This window comes from Branchiostoma belcheri, unplaced genomic scaffold, assembly GCF_001625305.1.
Source record: "Branchiostoma belcheri isolate BF01 breed outbred unplaced genomic scaffold, Haploidv18h27 scaffold1, whole genome shotgun sequence".
In the NCBI taxonomy this organism is placed as follows: Eukaryota; Metazoa; Chordata; class Leptocardii; order Amphioxiformes; family Branchiostomatidae; genus Branchiostoma; species Branchiostoma belcheri.
In genome coordinates, this window is record NW_017802379.1 from 7,997,574 (window position 1) to 8,018,451 (window position 20,878).

Consider the following 20,878-nt stretch of genomic DNA (forward strand, 5'->3'; position numbering starts at 1 on the left):
GCCAAAATAGCGTCTTGTAACCCGACACTTTTTCGAACGCCCCTAGCAATGGAAAAGACTACCGTAGGAACAGACCGCCGTGGACGTACAATGTATACGTTATCTGTTTTTTTCTTAGGCTATGGGGCAACATTTTACACCGATCACAAGACAGTATACGACAGATACGCAGCAGTGCTAAGAATGTTCTGGAATCGTTTGTTGTGCGATGTATGTAAACTGGAATAACACCAGGTTTAATATTACAGCTGGCCTTCAACGGCACTTTCACCGCAACATCAAGTGTCATAATAATACCAACCCACTAGGGGGCAGGTCAACGACCTCAACTAGTGTGTTCTTGACCTAGAAACGACGCACTACCGGTCATTGACCCCGTACGGTGATAGGGTACGGTCACAGATTCCATCAGACCAGACCCATGAGACAAGACAGGGTGAACGACCTCTGGAATTTGTTTTCGTTACTAGGTTGTCACATAAACAGTTTAACTTCCATTTTTGGCAACGCCTCACGAGTGGAGCCCTTTAGTATGAAATCGTAGAGACCTGGTTATTTGAGCCACGTATTTGTGTAAATTTGACCGTTATAAAGTGTAAAATCATGAACAAGACAAGTCAATGATGCTGGTATATAAAGAAGCATTTTCTTCTATTTAGTATCGCTAGTTCACAGAATTAGATGTAATTTTATAACAAAAAAGAAATATCTTCACAAAAACTTGAAGTTTTTAATCATCTACATTGCAGCAACTGCAAAGATGACATATAGGTACACTTTTGTACTAGCACAAGTCTAAATACTACTTTCCTCATTGCCATGATCAAACATGCTTTTATGTTACTGTTTGCAACGCTACATGGCAGGGATATACTTTAAAAATCTGGAATACATATCTACATAATAATATGTATATTATTGCCAGTGATAAAATTAGTACCACAATAAATACATTTCTTAACTTGTTACTTTAGATCTATACAATGTTAAATAACATTGTAAATTTTTGGCAAAACTTTCAATTTATGGATGAAAATGAGGTAATAAATTTGACTGTGTTCCCCAGATGAAAAGGAAGGGACCTGCTCACAAGTTCAGAATCACATCTAAATGTCATCATTTTCAAACAGCCTCCAGTTTAATTCCGGACTTCCAGTTTAATGTCATGGGTTTAGGTCAGGACTTACGAATCTGGAACTGAACCTAAACCTCTGGACTTGAATCCGGACCTGAACCTAAATAAAAATGTGGGTTTAGGTACACAGCACTAGACATGGGCAATAGCAGTTTAAAGATCCTTCTTCATAAAAACTGGCAATGTGCCACATTAGGACTATCCGTACTGGACGGTATCGAATTGAAAAAATAAAGAAACATCGTTGAAATTCCTGAGATGAAATGGTATCAGTTGTCCAGTAGGCAGGAGCCTTCTTGCTTATCTGTAAAAAAACAACAAGGACAGACAACGCTGTTAGAGGTATCTTCTCAAGGATGGCCTCTGTGTGCACTGGGTTCAAAAGTGCACGGAAATGGGAACAATAGCAGGGTTTGAAAAATACCACCTGTACATGCAGGTAAGTACACTCAGGTAAAATTGGGCTATGTACTAGGTGTTTCTGATGTCTACCTGCACCTAACCTGCACCGTACTATGTTTACACTATATAGCTATAGGTGTACATGTATGTGGATTTTTATTTGCTGCATTCACTGCGCATGCTACCACCTATGAACTACATGTATCTATTTACTTACCTAATATATTAAAGGTACACAAAGGACAGGTCCGCTTTTTAATGAGCCAGGAATCTACACACTTCCGATGGAACTCATGGAAACAGGGTAGAACTCTCACAGCCTGAACAAGAAAAAAGTTCTATGAAATACACTTTAATCTATGTATACTGAACGTTGTCATCATTTGTTTGTTTGTTTCTTCTGCATAACCTGTAAAGGCGTAACACACTTAAGGCATAACACACATGCAGCGAGGGGTCTGCTAAGGATTTGAACCCAAAACCTTTAGATTCTAGGTATACAACCCTAACAATGTCCTCTAAGCAATTATACAGCATTATAATCATATACTAGTATATTGAATAAAGTGCCTTTCCCAAGAGCACACATTGGGGCCTGCTGAGGATTCGAACCCAGAATGAACAATATTAATATAATTTTAAAACTTGAAATTAAAAATATGAAACTTTAAAGACCCCGAAAAGGTATCTGCATTTTTCCTCCTTGTAACTTACACTGAAATAAATGTCAGGACCATAGTTTTGTACATGGGCTAGACGCCAATTTTATGTCCTACAGTGTAAATTATGCAATACACACCTGTCCTGGGTAAAAGTGGTCCAGACAGACAGCACAAGCATCTTTCTCCTTCTCTCCGTCATGTCTCCTTCTGTGAAAGTGTTTGTATCTTTTTACCCGCATTCTGGACAGGGCATCGGAGGCCAGTCTCTGCAGGGCTGTCTGTATAGGATAGGGCGGGAAAACACATTTCGATATGTGAATTACTCAAAGCAGCACACATGTACTTGAATGTTACATTCTATAGATACACATTGCTCAAAGTAAAAAAATTGAAATGTAGAAAATCCACTGAAGTTCAAAGTGTAACAGTGGGGGGTTTATAGGCGCTACCAACTGACCTGGCCAATGGGTCTAGACCTTTTAGCCGAATAGGTAGGAGCGTTGGGTTTGAAGCTGGTGCTCAGGTTTGGTCATGGGTTCGAACCCCGGCCTGGGACCAGGAGTGTCTTTCTGTTTCTACTCTCTAGACTCTCCTAATTCTTACATGTGGAATCAAACAATTTGGTATGGATACTGTTTTTGGTGTGCATGTTGTGAGTGTTTGCTTGTGTGTATGTGGGTAGTGGCAGGAAGGGTCAGATTTAGTTACCATAGATTGACAGGAAGGTCCACCCACACAATTACTTACTGCAAGTCCTTGGAGCTACCCACTTAGAATAAGGGCTTGTCAGACTCACAAGTTTGGTTTATACACTTCCAGTCTCTCAGCCTACAAGGTTTCTGTCCTAGGTACATGTACGTTGCACTACAGGCCATTCTGCTACATTGTAATGTCCAATGAATACACAAAATCTTTAGATACCTTCTAGAGGTTTGGAATCTCTGCATTTGTTGTTTTCTTAGAGAAGACAGGCTGAATAAAAGTTCTAAATGGGAACTATGCGGCTCCAGATGTCTTACTGAGGGACGACTGCGTGTGCAAGATGTCGGTAGCTTGAGGAATGAATCCCCTCTACTATATATTGTAATGTCCAATGAATACACAAAATCTTTAGATGCCTTCTAGAGGTTTGCAATCTCTGCATTTGTTGTTTGTTTAAAGAAGACCATACTCTTATCAATTGATATAACACAAGGAAGTTCCTTACATGTAAGATAATGGACAGATTTTGAAAATGCACTTAAACAACTTTGTTTTCTTCTTATTGCCTTTGAATGTTTGATACAATCTTGTTTTTCCTGTCATTCTGCTGGGATGCCTACATCTTTTCCCTGACCAGTCCTGAATACCAGACAAGTGTCCCTGACACTTGTTGACCTTAGTTTCTGTCAGCCCCTATTCCCTGGTCTAGTGGTTCGAACCACCTGGGTGACAGCACTGTTTACAAACTGTGGGGGTGATGGGTGACACCAATGTTTATACACTGAGGGGGTGGCAGCTATCTCTAGGGAGGATCCCTTTCTCCAGATGGGTCTCTGTATCATCAGGCAATTCATCACTCTTTATCTGTTATGCAAGGGTGGGGGCCACTTAGATAATACTTGGAGGTAATTTCCGCTCTTAAAGGCTGACTGTTTTAAAACCATAACCCTTGTCACGTCTTTATTTCAAAGAAGTTGGTTCTTTTCTATTGGGACACAGCAAGTAAAATGTATGGTTGGCATCCTCTGAGGAGTCCAAATCTAATGTGAGAGTACGAAAGAAAACAGGATTTCTAAAGTTTCAAAATATAGACCATAGATTTTGTAAAAAGAATTGAAGTTAAAGAACATGGTAACAGTCACCTTGCAAGGCTTTTAATTTTATTTCTGTATTCAAGAAGTGTTGAAAGTGACACAATTGTTATCATTTACCACATGATAACTACACTCAAGGCTATCTGCCTTACTAATGTGGCTTCTATATGTACAATATATGCATGTAGAATCAAGGCTATATATGTGTGAGCCGAATGCGCTACCGACTGCGCCACACGACCCCCCAGTCAGTGTCAAGCCTCACAACAAAAAAGATAGAAGGTTAGGAACACAGACCTCCACCTGTTCCGTGGTGTAGGAGTCGTCCTGTGTCCGCCAGCGGACCTGTAACATCAGCAGTACGCTCAGCGTCGTCACAAAGATTAGAACCATATTCCACGCCTGCGTGAAGTACGTCTGTGAAAAACATCAGAAATACACAAAAGTTGTAACACATGTACTGTACTGTGTACATGTACATGTGAAGTTACAAAATAGTAGAAGTATGATGTTTCTATGTCCTTTGTTGAAATTTTACTTTTAACCAGTGTTTTATTACCTTATCAACGTTGATAAAATACTAGACGAGTACAAGTGTACAATGTATGTATATGCCATTATAAGCCTTATGAATATTTGCCATGCATAGTCACTGTAAGGTCTTTACATCAGTTGTACTGCTCACATCTGATCATACACTCAGACATATTACAATCTTTGCACAATCATTAGGACATTCGATTCAATGCAGTAACTGCAAGTTTTGCATCATAAAATTGTTGATCAATGTACATGGTAGGTGTTCTCTGCTGTTTCCCCTGTCATAAGTCCATCCTGTCCCTACCTGCGCTGTGTCCCACCAGTCCCTGTCCTGCCAGTCCAAGGCCAGGGTACAGTTATCTCAGCTTTCTACTGTTGTCCAACCCTACAAAACAGATAGTACAGGGCTGTCCCTACCTGCCAAGGTCTCCTGCTTCCTCCCTTACAGACTGCAGCAGCTGCTGTGTCCCAACATTAGGGAAGGTCAGGGTACAGCTATCCCAGCTGTCTACTGCTGCCCAACTGACAGGCAGTACAGGGCTGTCCCTACCTGCCAAGGTCTCCTGGTTCTTCCCTTACAGACCACATCAGATGCTGTGTCCCACCAGTCCCTGTCCTGCCAGTCCTTAGGGAAGGCCATGGGTACAGCTGTCTGAGCCATCTATTGCTGTCCAACCCTAGCTATTACAGACAGTACAGGGCTGTCCCTACCTGCCAAGGTCTCCTGGTTCCTCCCTTACAGACCACATCAGGCGCTGTGTCCCACCAGTCCCTGTCCTGCCAGTCCTTAGGCTAGGGAAGGCCAGGGTACAGCTATCTCAGCCATCTATTGCTGTACACCCCTAGGTATAACAGACAGTACAGGGCTGTCCCTACCTGCCAAAGTCTCTTGGTTCCTTCCTTACAGACCACATCAGGCGCTGTGTCCCACCAGTCCCTGTCCTGCCAGTCCTTAGGGAACACCAGGGTACAGCTATCCCAGCTGTCTACTGCTGTCCAACCCTACAGGACAGGACAGGACGAAATTAGAACTGAATCGTGCACCAACCTGTGTCTTGGTCTCGGCCTGCATGCACACCACGCCCTGCCACTCCTTATATGGACCACCTCGGGACCGGCCGCAGGTTGACCATAAGACTAGCGGCCCGGGTGCCTGCAAGGAATTATGGGATATCTGTAGGTGTGGTGGATGTGGAAAGGGTACTGATATACCTGTGTGTTGCCGGAAGTCCGCGGACAGACTCCGACAACGACGGTACCACCTCTGGTGCGGCCACAAGGACCCCAAACCAAGAGACTGTCCGCGTCCTGCAAAGCATGATGGGATAGGTCTGGTCACTACTGTGTACCTGTGAGGAAAGGTGTGGTCTATCTACCTGAGTTCTACTCGCACCACCCGGACACACCACGGTCCCGCCACGCACTCGCCAGCACGACGCCCACAGGGTCAGGGTGCTCGCAGCCTGCAAGGAACCATGGGATACGCGTACATCATGTTCACCACCATGCCTTGTCTCAAACTTAATCAATTAGTCAGTTCTTAGGATTATTGACATGGATTAATGATCATACATCAGAGTGGATTTTGATTCCTGTAAATTCATACATTTTGGCAGCGAGGAGTGACTGAATTTTGTAGAAGACTACTAGTATGAAAATGTTTTCACATTGTTTTAAGTTTCCTGTTGACACAATTCAAATGTTATACACTGGAAATACATGTTTACATTCACAATGGAGAAGTCACTGTGAAAAGTATGAAATAAAAGGAACACCAACATGTTTAGATTTCCTGCTTTACATTTTTGGTTTAAATCTGGAGGGACCGATCTTGTTTTTTTTAATACCTACGCTTGAGTCTAGATCTTGTACTTGTAATCTTGTACTAACATTCACTGTGTATTATACAGCATGGTGAAGTTTATAGTCACCTTATATATGGCTACACTTCACCCTGATAGTAGACATGAGTAAACATCTCCATGATGGTCCAGGAAGACTTATTTCCGATGACAGAAAACAACCTGTTTGTCCTTAAACTTGACCTGAGTGATGTCCTATTTATAGAGTGTTACCCTATACCAGATGTGGTCTGTGTCCTCAGATGACTACTGTTATTTATCGACCTTGAAATTGAGATTCTGCTTTACAACCTTTCAAGGTCGTTGCTAAAGGTCAGGCTGGAGCCTATGATGTACCTTAGAGCACCATATGTGTGGTTGGTGTCCCTAAATGACTTTGAAATCTGGGCAAGCTTCTTCTCTATGAATGCTCTTTTTTGGGGGTAGCCTGGGTAACAAACCTTTGGTCGGCTTGGCGGTAATTTTTCTGCCCCGGCCTTTACCAAGCACAGGCGAGTTATCCCACGGACCTATCTCCAGCTGGTTTTCCTGTATCCGCTGACTTCCTGTATTACGCTGAGTCTTCTGTTACCTAACCCCCCCCCCTCGAGGTACGGTAACTGAGGCCTGGTTGGCGGCCCCAAACGCTCTCAGCGCCAATCGAAGGGATAGCGCTGAGCTCACGGTGGTCTGGTTACCAGGCTATTTTTTGGGAGGGGGGGGGGTCTACAATTTACCTGTGTGCACCACATATGGGTGGACGGTGTCCCCAAATGACCATGAGCTCAGGGCGAGATTCTTCTCTACACACCCTAGGTCAAGGTCAACACCAAAGGTCAGATGTATTTTGGGTCCGTGATGTACCTGTACCTACAACATGTGTGTGGATGGTGTCCCCAAATGACCATGAGTTCAGGGCAAGATTCTTCTCTATGCACTCTAGGTCAAGGTTAACACCAAAGGTCGGATTTATTTTCAGTCTACCTATGTACCTCAGTACCTACCACTGTGTGGACGGTGTCCCAAATGACCTTGAGCTCAGGGCAAGATTCTTCTCTATGCACCTTAGGTGAAGGTCAACACCAAAGGTCAGATTTATTTTGGGTCCATGATGTACCTGTACCTATACCACATGTGTCCCCAAATGACTTTGAGTTCAGGGCAAGATTCTTCTCTATGCACCCTACATTGTAGTTCAAGGTCAACACCAAAGGTCGGATTTATTTTTGGTCTACGTATGTACCTGTACCTACAACGTGTGTGGATGGTGTCCTCGATTGACCTTGAGCTCAGGGCTAGCTTTCTATGAACCCTAGGTCAAGGTCACCACCAACGGTCAGATTCATTTTGGGTCTACCTATGTACCTATACCTACAACATGTGTGTGGATGGTGTCCCTAAATGACCTTGAGCTCAGGGCAAGCTTCTCTGTGCACCAAGGTCAAGTTTGTTACTATGAACTGTCAGGATGGGGTCTATGGCGTAACATTACATGTGTGCACCACAGAACGGTGTCCCCAAATGACTTTGAACTTAGTGAGAACTTCTTCCCTATGACCTCTGGTCAAGTTTGTTATGAAGTGTCAGGCCTGTGTCTGGGATGTACCCGTATGTGCGTGGATGGTGCACGTGTCCCAAAATGACTTTGGGAAAGTTTTTTTCTACGAATACGTTGATGAAGGTTAGACATCCAGGTAACTAATACTATGCCAAATTGCAAAAAAGCAGTTACTCAAGGAACTGGATATGATTTTGGAAACATGACAAGATGATGCTAATCATCTTGTCTTGACTTGTCTAACTTTTGTTTCTTTTTTTTACTTCCAAAAAAATTGTCTTCACTTATTTGCGTATCAATCAATAGTTTGTGCTTATAAACCTGCATTTCCCCTCTGGTCTCTCAGTCCCTGACGAAAGCTAGTGGATGATAGCTGAAACGTCTGACTGTTTCCATATTCTTGAGTAACTGCTTTTTGGCGTATCTTTTCTATGAACTCTATAGATCTGGTCAAGTTTGTTATGAAGTGTCAGGCCTGGGTCTACAATGCACCTGTCTGTACCACATGTGTGTTGATGGTGTCCCCAAATGAACTTGACCTCTGGGCAAGTTTCTGTCAAGTTGGTGTCAGGTTTTGGAGATGTACCTCGAGTGCCCAGTGTGTGTGTGTGTGTGTGTGTGTCTGGTGTCCCCAAATGACTCTAGCTGTTCTCTATAGGATGCTGCATAAACAGGTGTCCGATGGCACTGTGCTCATACGTGAGGCAATCTTAGCTACTAAGGTCAACTGTGACTACCCAGATTGGTTACACTTCATCTGGGAATGCATCAGGTTGAGCTGGTTTACCTTACATTGCTTAAAGCCCCTGTCTCACATTCGATTCAGGACCTACATCACTAAATCATTACCCGGTGAATCACTAATGAATACTATGTGTGTGTATTTTATCAACAGTTTTTAAATGTTGTAACTGAACAATTGTAGTAATACGAGCAGTACTACATTTCTTTGTAATCATTTCAAGTTTTGTCAACTGAACGATTCAAAATTATGTGCAATATTATACATGTATGTCGGTGCAAAACTAAATTAACTGCAATTCAGTGACTGCGAAAGTTGTCCACTGCGAACGCTCAATAAACACATCTTGAATCTTGACCTTCCTATAAATTTGGCTTTGTTGTTTTGGGAGTAGCTGCTAAAATACATCCAATTCTATCTGCAGTTTACTTCATTGCACCTACTGTACATGTAATGATGTATATAGCTTTTCTGACTTTTCGAAATGTGTACAGTTGACCGGTTCAGTTGAAGGTCAGGAGGTCAAGGTCTCATTAATCTATCAAGATTAAAATGATACCAGAGTTGTGGAAGGATTGATATACTGGTAACAGGTGACTATCACCTGATGTCAAGATGTCAACCCTGCGACCAGACTGTAAGGTTTGAACCACTCACACTAGGAATTCGAAGAATTCCTGCTCTTTTTGGTAAATGTGGTGGGATCTTAAACGTGCTCTCCTTAAACACGGGACCTCTGGCTTTATGTCCCATCCGAGAAGATGCCCCTAGCTGAAGCTTAAGGTACTCATTCACACCTGAGTCAAGTGAGAAAATAGTACTGTGCAAAGTGCCTTTCCCAAGGCAGATACAACATTGAGGCCTGCCAGGGATTCGAACCCAGAACCTTCAGATTCAGAGTCAACAACCCTAACCAGAAGACCACCTTGTCACCTCAATAACACCATTACATGTTTGGCATATGCTGCAAGGTGAAAAGGTTTAATGTTTTGTTTGGGCACATTTGGCAGTTTTGTTGGCTACGATTTCTAGAAATTCCAAGGCAGAATGAAAAACAAATGGATTAAAACATGGCCGCATAGTCTGGGACAATGAACTGTGACAACCTCTGTTAAAATGTAGAAATGCAAAATAAAAACATCAAATGCAATCTGCTGGCAGCTAGTCTCTCATTGGTTGAACCGCTAATTGCCATGCTACCATTGGTTGAACTGCTAATTGTGATGGCCAGTCAGGATGGGTCTACTGGCATGATGATGCTCAGTGAAAGGTTATGTCCCTCATTGGTTGAACTGGTATTTGCCACACTACCATTGGTTGAACTGCTAATTATGATGGACAGTCAAGATGAGTCTACTGGCATGATAATGCTCATTGTAAGGTTATGTCAATCAACATGTCAATCAACTCACCATGGCTTCATGGAAGGCTTTCTCATGGACCACCTTTGCTCTGACTTTGCTTCCTCCACTGGAAAACACAACATTGATCAAAACAGAAGATTATAAAGAAGTCATAGTTTAAACTTAAACCTGACAACAGATGATGGTATTTCTATAATCTCCATGCTAATGTAGCTGCTTGGCACCATATTTGTATTGGTTACAGTGACAGGCAACAGTCATTATTATACACTCAGCACAAAAAGTTTGGACTAAAATTTAATCTTTTCTGATGATAACTTCCTTACTTATATAGTATTATACATGTATATCATTGGAAAGATTTCTTACCCTCTACAATGCTACATATTTCATGATCCTACATTCAGACATTGAACACCAAAGCTGAAAATGTGAGTTCGTCATTAAAAAAGAACCAAACTTTTTTGGGTGACCCAAATCAGTCCTGACAATCTTACCCTGGTACAATGATTCATAACACAACAAAGAGGGTATCATGATTGTAAAGGGAAACAATAACTGTAATTCCTGATTTTTTCCCTGTACTGTTATGTAACGTTTTAATACATGTTCACTGTTTTCACTGTCACTTCTGTACGTGATCTTATCATTACAGTGACTGTCTAACAAATAATTCCTGGACTTTCTTTTTCCTGCACCTGTTGCCACCGTGAATATATAGTTCCGTGAACATTGTGTCCATTTTTCTCTGACCGTGAACTTTTGCTACTGAGAACATAAAGTGAATTTAGTATGTACAGTACAACCATCGAACATATTACATGTAGATTGAGTAACAACAGAGAAAAAAGTAGTTCAAATCTAAGTTTCGTGTCTTGACTTGCTAAGTGTATATAGATTTTTGTAATCAACTGAGAATCTAAAAGTAGAATCTTCTTCATGTTTACAAAGTCCAGCTGTATCCAACCATTCATCAACCTGGAGACCAACCCTGCGCCCAAAATAACCTCCCCTCTGACAGATCCCATAACCAGCACCAGATGGCTCACATCTGCAGGGCTATTTTTAGCAGACCAGAATCAGATGATAAATTTCGGGGCCTTGGCTTGGGTAACTGGATCTCAGACCTGATTTACATGAGAGGGCAAAAAACAGCTTTTATTTACAAAAAACAGTTTTTATTCACTAAAAACACAGAAAATTGTGTAATACAATATGCACGTGAGCATACAAAAATTGCTCACGTCAAATTTTTCCTGCTTTGACGAAAATCAAGAACATACATCTTCTTGTTTGCTAGTGTGTGTACACTGTGAGTTTTCATACCATCATTTTTTGCTAGTGTGTAAATTGGGTCTTAGGCCACACCAATTTAATTTCTTGGTTAACGGATTTTTCTAGAAAAATAATGGAGCGGGCGGGCGAAGAATAAATAAAAATGAAAACAGTACGATAGGAGCCATGAAGTCAACACACCAGGCTGGTTCAAAATTTAAACAATGAATTTTTAAAGGGGAGGTCCAATACTTTCAGTTTTGGGGCCTTTCTACCCAAAATCCTATTTGTAAATGGTGATTTATTGGTTTCTGCCAACCCCGCACATATTTGCCGTGATATCTGACTCGCTCGATGTTTCGCGGCTAGCGCCAGATTGTCCGCTAGGCGGCGCTGCGACTGGATCTGTGACGTAAAAGGTTTCATTGGAACAGAGTTAGTACACAAGAAGAGCTTCCACTGGCGGGTGTGTTCAGACCATTTCGAGGCTGGATGCTTCACGCGAACGTCAGTCTCAATTCCTTTCTGTTGGGCGTATGGGCGGTCGATATGAATAAATCCGTCAAAGGGTCGAGTAAGTTGCAATGTAACAAACTGCGGTATTCGCGGTACCGGACCTGTTAGATACAGGCTCCTGCACGCCCTGCCGGATCAGATCCCACCGAAAAATCAGCAACGTTCGGAGGTTTGCCGGGTGCAGAATCACATCGAAGTCAGGGTGGTTTCTGATGCATGGGTGGTCTGTACCGACGTTCTTTTCAGTGTCTGTCAGCTCTGGCAGGTCGTGACAACAAACACTCTCCCGTACAGAGGGCATTTCCAGGCAGTTTCTATTGTCTTCGTTTCCACACCGGCACCAATCCCGGTTCTCCAACCCTCTGTCTCCACATCACCTCCATCCCAAACGTTCTCATCGCCTGGATCGGGGTCAGAGTCACCACTACTGTCCGTCTGTGGCTAAAAACGGAAGGGTTGCACGCCCGCCATTGTTGTTTACGCTAGTAGCAGAATGAAACCTTTTACGTCACAGATCCAGTCGCAGCGCCGCCTAGCGGACAATCTGGCGCTAGGACAATCTGGCGCTAGCCGCGAAACATCGAGCGGGTCAGATATCACGGCAAATATGTGCGGGGTTGGCAGAAACCAGTAAATCACCATTTACAAATAGGATTTTGGGTAGAAAGGCCCCAAAACTGAAAGTATTGGACCTCCCCTTTAACTTTTAATGATACCATTGCATTGAAAGATGGAATAACTCTTACAACTAGGAAGAAAAGGACTGTTTCCAACTATTCCAGCCAGAATATGAGCATTTTGCAGTTGATTCTGAATTTTTATTTATATTTGCAAATCTGAAAAAAATGAAGCGGGCGAATCCGTTAACCAGAAATTAAATTGGTGTGGCCTTAGGTTAAGCCACACTGAATTTAAAGTATATGCATGATGCCAGTCTCAAAGAAAACAAACTTTGCAACGGTTACCATACTGTTTCTTAAGGTACTTGAAGGATGACAGAGGACTCTGAGGTCGAAAGGAAAAGAAAAAAAAATGCCACAAGAATATATTAAGCAGGTCTCAAATTACCACTTGCTTGCACCACAAAGTCTTTCAAAAGTTGAAAAAGATGAGAGAGAAAGAGCAAAAATGTTTTGAATTTTTTTATGTATACCATAGTCTGTGTATTCAGTCGTTTCTTCAACCTTCTTGGCCACTTAAATATGAAGGTAACTTTTTCCCCCTACTTTTTTGTTTAAGCAAGTTCGCATCAGTTTTGGGGTGCCCAGAGGACGTCACCCATAACACAAAATCAGTATAGTTGGATTTTGGAAACCTGGAAAGTGTCAGTCAATGACTTTTAACCTTCTCCCTGCTGATGTTGCCTTTTGGCATCCAGTTTATATTGCTTACAGAGTTAGGCAGCAGGGAGATGGTTAAAGATCACTGTGTGACAAGCCAACAAACTGTATGTAACTGTCATAATGGTATATGAGGGTCTGCATGGGGGGGTCCTGGCAACGGTTAACGGTAAATTCAGCAGGGCCGATAACGCTTAACGGTAAATTCAGGACGGTCGACAACGCTTAACGGTAAATTGCATGACAGGCTTTTTTTTTTCGAGCTGCACTGGATTTGGTATCTCGCTTTGTGAGAAAAGGTGATCACTCACAAAATTACGTACACCTTACATGTAATGAAGCACGCATTTAAAGGTATGTGTTCCCTGTGTTTCCCACCTGCCCTGGTCCCCGAGTGCGTCCACAAATAAAGGGGAGTCCGAGTCAACGTCGGCCAGGGCTCTACCCAGCTTGACTTTTTTCGGATTTAAGACTTTGAAGCCTTCAAAAACGCAATTTCCCGCATTTTGAGAGGCAAATCATGGTTCAGAGTGTTTGTCGGTCCTTCTGATGTTTTCATATTTTTACTCAAGAGTTTTGTTAATTTTGTCTGTCAAGGTTGACGGATTCGTTAACTCTCCGCAAACTTCCGATAATTGACGGAAAACTGGTGCTGGCTAAAGCCGAAGGGACCGAGCGCAGAAGCGCGAGTCGAGTGCCGAAGGCGTGAGCAATGTAGGAGGGTCCGGGGGCATTCTCCCCCGGGAAATTTTGTATTTTTAAACCTTCAATGACGCATTTTCCTGCACTTTGAAAGGCAAAATTAGGCGTAACGAAGAATTATTCATTAACGCTTAACGCTGAATTTAGGATGACAAATAACGTTTTACGTTGAATTAAAACGACCAATAACGCTTCACGATGAATATACCGATAACGCTTAACGTTGAATTAGAGCGGGTCGGCAACGATTAACGGTAAATTGAAATAGCCCATAACGGTTAACGAAAAAGGGCATGCAGGCCCTCGTATATCAGTGACTTCAGATGTATGTATAGGTTATCACTATGCATACACATATACAAGATGATACAACTTCATATTATGCCAAAACATGAACATGTATTAAGTCAAAAAGGTTAGGTTAAATTGTCAAACTTGGAAGTGGGAGTTTTAGATTTTCATCAAATACAAGAACCAATAACTTTCCCTTACTTTTGTCCATGGTATCAAATGGCAGCAATTTTAGTGAGTTATTTTTGGGGAATTTCTTCTGTATTTTTTTACACTTAAATTATGCAGTTTTTGTACTTGTCAGCTTTTTACCAATGTGTAAATTGTGTCTGTCTGTATCTGTATCGGTATAGCCGGTATAACCGACCTTCGGCGTAACACACCATCTTCGCAGGCACGTGGCGCGGCGGCAGCTAGCTATATCACACCGAACGACTTGTTACACTCGATTTTTGCACATTTGATTGCAGGAGTTGTTTAAAGCTTTCTAAATGATGCCCCAACTGTGCTTGGTGGCAACGAGTTCCAGTCTACGATAGTTCTGGGGAAATACAAGTTTTTGGATACCTCAATTCTTGGTTGATAACTCTGATATTTGAAGGCATGACTGTTTCTTGTTTTTTTCTGGGCTGGTATCAGATACTTAGTGGTTGGTACGTCCACCACTTTATTAGTCATTTTGTACATCATGCACAGTCTGGACATTTTACATCTGTCTTCAAGTGACCCCCACTGTAGGTTTCTTTTCATTTCTGTTACACTAGCACCCCTTTGATAGTTGTTCGTGCAGAATCTTGCAGCTTGGTTCTGTACCCTTTCCAGTTTATCTTTGTCTTTCTTTGTACATGGATCCCATACTGTCACAACATATTCTAGTGTCTAGAAGCCATTTCAGGACAGAGACTTAACGTTACCCTTACCCAATGAGTTGGCAGGAGCAAATGTAGATCCTGGATTCTAGTAACCCCTGAATGATTTAACATCTCTGCAGGGGACTGACTTAACCTTGGCAGTGATATTAGCTGATTCTTTACTTTCTAAATACCAATGGCTGGGACTAGTTATACTGCTATATCTTCCAATTTTCCCAGTGCTTAATTTTTGCATTTTTTTTTTCAAGTTTCTTTCCACTGCAAATATGTGTTTCTTGTATTACCACTGTACTACAAAACTATTTCCACAACAAAAAATTCCTATCCTCTTCTATGTACTGCAAACTTATAAGTAGTATTATAAATAAATTTACAGTAGTTGCCAACAGCAATATGCTGGGGTTTGGCAGTTTTTATTATATGATTGTTGTTTTGCTTCTTAACTTCTTGAAAAAAAAAAAGCTTTCAGGAATAAGAAACAAATAAAATCATTTAAAGTACTAAAACATGCACCACAAAACTTTTTGACTAAAATGTAGTTACTGAAAACAAGTTATTCCTTCCACAAAGATAAGAAGTTAGCAGTTTAAAAGATCTTTGGCAAAATTAACTGTGTGAAATAAAGTGGGCCTTATTTATAACTTTCCCTATAATTCTCCATGCAGTGCAGAATTCCTGGCTTCTTGCCTGTATCTGCAGCTGCTGGTTAGATTGAGCTAACAAACCTCAAGACCTGGAGAGTCAGAGAGTCACCCTGTCCACATCTGTTTCCAATAGAGAGGTATCAGTGCCAGTTTTTAACAAGCCACTGCACTTAAAAATAGACTTGACCTGTCTCACTGGAGGATTAATCTGTAGGGTCCCACATGTAGCACTTCTGGGACCTTCTGCCTAACTAGCAGAACATTTCCTGTAAGGCCTGTGAAAATTAAAGTTGTGTTTCCGATCACAGTCCTGAGAACACTTCTGGGACCTTCTGCCTAACTAGCAGAATATTTCCTGTAAGGCCTGGGAAAATTAATGTTGTGTTTCTGATCATCAAAGTCCTGAAAAAAATCCACTGATGTAGCACTTCTGGGACCTTCTGCCTAACTAGCGGAACATTTAAGGCTTGGGAAAATTAATGTTGTTTTTCTGATCACAGTGCTGAAGAAATTCACTGATGTAACGTTACCACTTCTGGGACCTTCTGCCTGACTAGCGGAACATTTCCTGTACGGCCTGGGAAATTTTAACATTGTGTTTCTCATCACGGTGTTGAAAAAATCCACTGGTGTACCACTTTGTTTCCTTCTGCCTAACTAGCTGAAGCTGCGGAACATTTCCTGTAAAAGTGTAAGGACTTGGGAAAATCAATGTTGTGTTGAACTGATCACAGTACTGAAAAAAATCACTGATACATGTACAACTTCTGGGACCTTCTGCCTAACTAGTGGAACATTTCCTGTAAGCCCTAGGAAAATTAACCTTTGTTTCTGAACACAGTTGTGAGAAAATTAAGGTCGGTAGTTAAGCATTGTTTTTTTCTTCAAAGATTTCGGCTAAAGTGACCCAACGAAATATGCGTATAGGTCTGCTGGTATTTAACGGATTTTGTTGGGTAACCAGAAACACATTTAACATTTTTCCTGGGCATAACAGGACCCTAACACAGCTGTAAACTACATGTAGACTACGGAAAGGAATTCAGAAAATTTTGAGTAGAAATAATTGTCATTGGTTACTTTTCAGCAAATATGGAATTTCATACTTTTACCACAAACAACAAAATCTGTGTTTCATTAAAATGAAAATGGAAACAACGGTATATGTCACAAATTTTGAATCAGGTCCCAAGTATTTGATGTTTGCTGACATTACATAAAACAAGATAGACTGCGAGTGAAAAACAGGTTTAGACACAGTAAACACAGGGACTAACCTTCCCTAACCTTTAACATCCTCAAACACATTCCAGTATTAACTCATTTTACCTAACTAGTTACAAAAATACCTTCCAAAGCAGCTTCTTACCGGTACTATACTACCCACACACTGTGCATGCATGTAGTCAAACTCGAACTGTAAACTGGCATATTCAGAATCTAGCAGTGTGCATGTCTACCTCTGTTGCACATGTACCTACCCTGTAAGAGCAGTCAGTACTTTGGTGATGTTTTCTGCACCTTTAAGTATGACTACAGGATGGGTGAACAACTGGGAAATGTCCAGCTGAAAAAATTGGAGAAATCAGACTTCCAGGAATTATATTAGGTTTTCCTGAATTTATTGAACAACCTGAGGAGATTGTAATTAAGTTTAATTGGGGTGAATTCTGTGATATTCAATTTTAAGTTCACTCCATACATGTCTGAGTCTGACCTTTTTGACAACCGGTCATATTGTTACCTGTCTATTGATCCATTCCCACACAAATGCTGTCAACAGCTCTAGATCTGTCCAGACACAAAACACACAAACCCACACATCACAGGCATTCAGAACAATACTCCCATACCCTGAAAGTAACAATGACTATGTACCTTTTCTTGATACATACATTATACTATATGCTAAGCTTTTAACCATGATATTCCTGACCTCTTTCACTAGTTGCGGGTTGAAAGCCAGGATAAGGATTGCGGAGGCACCCAGCAACATGGCTTTCTTCACCTGTAAACAAAACAAAACAACAAGTTCAACTTCAACTTCTCCTCGCTTTTTAGTTATAGTAGAGATAAAGGAACGCATGTTTTTCGATGGAAGGCTTGTCAAGTCGCATTAGGAGTATGAACTTTTCTACAGTAGTCAAGTGTATGAAGTAAGGAATAAAGAAAGGCTAATAATAGTATACACAGTGTCTTCAATACCCTGTCGACTAATGTAGCCCCTCCCCCACACTGATCAGTCAGGTTCTCCTCCACATGGAGAGTTCCTATCCAGCCACGCCCCCAGGTCATCATCAGGTCATCCTCTTCTCCATCATCACAGGGAGGAACCTGAGGGGGGGAAACATCAAGTTTCTTTGGAATATTAAGAGTTTTGTGAATTCCTTGTTAGGCCATGTTGATTTGTTTATATGGATGACATCCTAGATGGGAACCCCAAAACTGATGTGCGTGTGCGAATAAAAAACAAGACTAGTTTAGAAAAAAAAATGTTGCTTTCATCATGAAATCTAAGTGGTGTGAAGGTTAAACAAATGACACAGGGTATGGTATGGCAAATAATCTACTAGTAGTAGTACTACTCATCTATAATCTACTACAAATTCATTTCTTTACATATTTTCGTCTTTTTTGTTTCATTTTGTCATTCTACAACATTGGTATCGTTTTCCAATTTCCGTTTTGCAACTTACAGTAAATATTTGCTCATTTTGCAACTGTTTGGTACGTATACGATTTACAGTATGGTTGAATTTTTTTTTTCTTGGAAACGGCCAAAAATTCATGCACGCGCGGATGTCATCCAAATAATCAAATTACCATGGCCTTACTGTGAATTTCTGTTTATATTCTATGCATTTGCCCACTGGCACACACACATCGGGCCCCGATATAGACAGAGTTGCAGGAATATAGATCAGAGCATTCCTAGACTTCCAAACATATTTCCAAACGCTGTGATTGACCTAGATTTAGTGACTACTCGAACTCTGAAACTGCATTTGCTGCAAATCACAGCAAATCGTAATGAACAGCAAAACACAATAGCTTATCTTATGATACACAGTTCACCACATTTTCAAGTGTAGTTGAGCGTTGTATTTGACAGTACCAGGTGTAAGTCTCCCTCCGCGTTTTTGACAGCTCCGATGCCGGCGAATTCCCCCTTGACCTGGACTGGATCTGCGGTGTCCCCATCTTTTCCCGCCGAATTGCCGCTCGAAGAGACCTCGACATACGCCGCCCTGCTGCCCAGAGCTGCATTCGGTAGTGTCAAAGCGATCACCACAAAAATCACCGGCCTGACTGTCTTCGATCTTGGAAATCTGAAGAAAATGATGCAGAACTGGATCAAAATCCAGCCGAGGTCGGCCATGATTGTTGTGATGATGTAAGCACAGGGATTTTACCCAGCGTGCACCAAAAGTCTGCAGTGCAACACTGACATCTAGCGAGAGTGTTTCATACTGCAGCAAGACGTGGACTCCGATCTCTGCTCTTCCAGATCTATGTGGCAAAGTCCAAACAATTTGCTGGCTTTGAGTATATTCTAAAAGAAGTACATTTCATTTTTAGTAATCTAGACCAAGCCAGAAGCCGTGTCCTAATCGACACAGGATGTTCGTCAGTTACATGCGTATCATTTTCTGAGTTCAAAGTCAAGGTCGCTTCGCTATTTCAACAGTACCGTGATGTATGTAACTGATCGATATGAATTTTCATAGTTGTCCACATCACTAGAAAGGGCAATTCTGGTGTGTGTACGTGAAAGCGGAAATACATTTTGATATGATATGGCTAATAGATTTAGAAAATTCTATATAACAGTTATAGATCTATAGACTACTAAAATACGTATACTTACGTTCAGGAAAAAGAGAAATATGGAGAAATTTAGACTCGAGGAGGCCAAGAAAAGAAAATAAAAGGCGAAAACGCAGACACACAGTCAATTGCTATTGACTAAATATCACATCATAACCCTATATGTAGATTTTGCTCAGGCTTTTACATTGGAGATGGGCATGGGCATCATTTTCCCTGACATGTTTTTGTCAGGGCTTTTCTGGTACACTTTGCTTAATTATACTTTACACCATTAGCAATTAGCACATTTTCCCTCAGTAAAGTGCTACGCATTCTGCCAACCCACCACTATAAAAGAAAAGCTTACTATATGATTTTATTTGGTGCTGCAGTAACTTTTTTCATTCCCCATAGATTTATGTACTAAGTGCTTCTAAAAGTTTACCTGTGTTTTGAAAAAAAATGTCTGCCCTCGCTCGACAATTGAAGTTCAAGAGGTTGACTCGTGACTATACGATTTTATTTGCTGCGGAAGGGCCTTTTTTGACTGGCACTCCCCTATAGATTTACGTACGTATTACTAAGTGCTTCTAAAAGCTTACTTGTGTTTTGAAAAAAAATGTTTGCCCTTATTCGCTTTCTCAACAATTGAAGTTCAAGGCAACAGAGTTTGAGTCGCGTATTTGTATTCAGTTCAAGTTCCTCACTTCAAGTTCAAGGCAGCAGACAACGATGACTTTCACATGCCTTTCACAAAAAGGGCGGACAGCTTTCCATGCGGGCGGACAAAATAATTCTAGGCTGAGGCCGGAGGAAATCGGTCCGTTATTCTGAAAATCATAGCAGAGTGGTGTAGGCTATGGCATTTTCAATCCCTTAGTCTTTTAACATTGTAACTCAAATTTAGACTAGCCTTCCCCTAGGCCACGTTGATTTGATTATATGGATGACATCCACACGCGCATGAATTTTTGTCTTGAACTTCTAGCTCTAGACATTGTTTAAAGCTATCTATTGACAATGCCCCTACTGTACTTGGTGACAGTGAGTTCCACTCTGCGATAGTTCTAGGATTCTTCTAGGAAAGAATGAATTCTTGAACACCTCAATCCTTGGTTGATAACTCTGGTACCTGAATGCATGGCTATTTCTTGTTCTCTTCTGGGCTGGTATTAGGTACTTAGTAGTTGGAACATCCACCAGCTTATTAGTCATTTTGTACATCATGCATAGTCTGGACATCTTTCTTCTGTCTTCCAGTGAGGCCCACTGTAGGTTTCCTTTCATTTCCGTGACACTAGCACCTCTTTCATAGTTATTCATACAGAATCTTGCAGCTTGATTCTGTACCCTTTGTATGTCATATGTTGCAAAAAAAAGTGTCGGAA

At 41.4% G+C, this 20,878-nt stretch overlaps 1 protein-coding gene across 2 annotated transcripts; it reads right to left on the bottom strand.

Moving 5' to 3' along the window:
* Positions 1 to 19,064, bottom strand: LOC109465421 (RING finger protein 215-like). Of its 2 annotated transcripts, none has more exons than XM_019762694.1 (10): positions 18,796 to 19,064; positions 17,886 to 18,014; positions 17,617 to 17,688; positions 17,162 to 17,247; positions 10,089 to 10,143; positions 5,412 to 5,537; positions 4,293 to 4,412; positions 2,337 to 2,477; positions 1,755 to 1,857; positions 1 to 1,439 (listed from the first exon to the last, which is right to left on the bottom strand). In XM_019762694.1, exons 1-10 carry the CDS (start codon positions 19,057 to 19,059, stop codon positions 1,405 to 1,407), a joined length of 1,131 nt encoding a protein of 376 aa, XP_019618253.1. In that variant the 5' UTR covers positions 19,060 to 19,064; the 3' UTR covers positions 1 to 1,404. The 2 variants fall into 2 exon arrangements, with proteins under 2 accessions (XP_019618253.1, XP_019618245.1); XM_019762686.1 differs by having other exon boundaries at positions 10,089 to 10,146.
* Between the last annotated feature and the right edge of the window lie 1,814 nt (positions 19,065 to 20,878).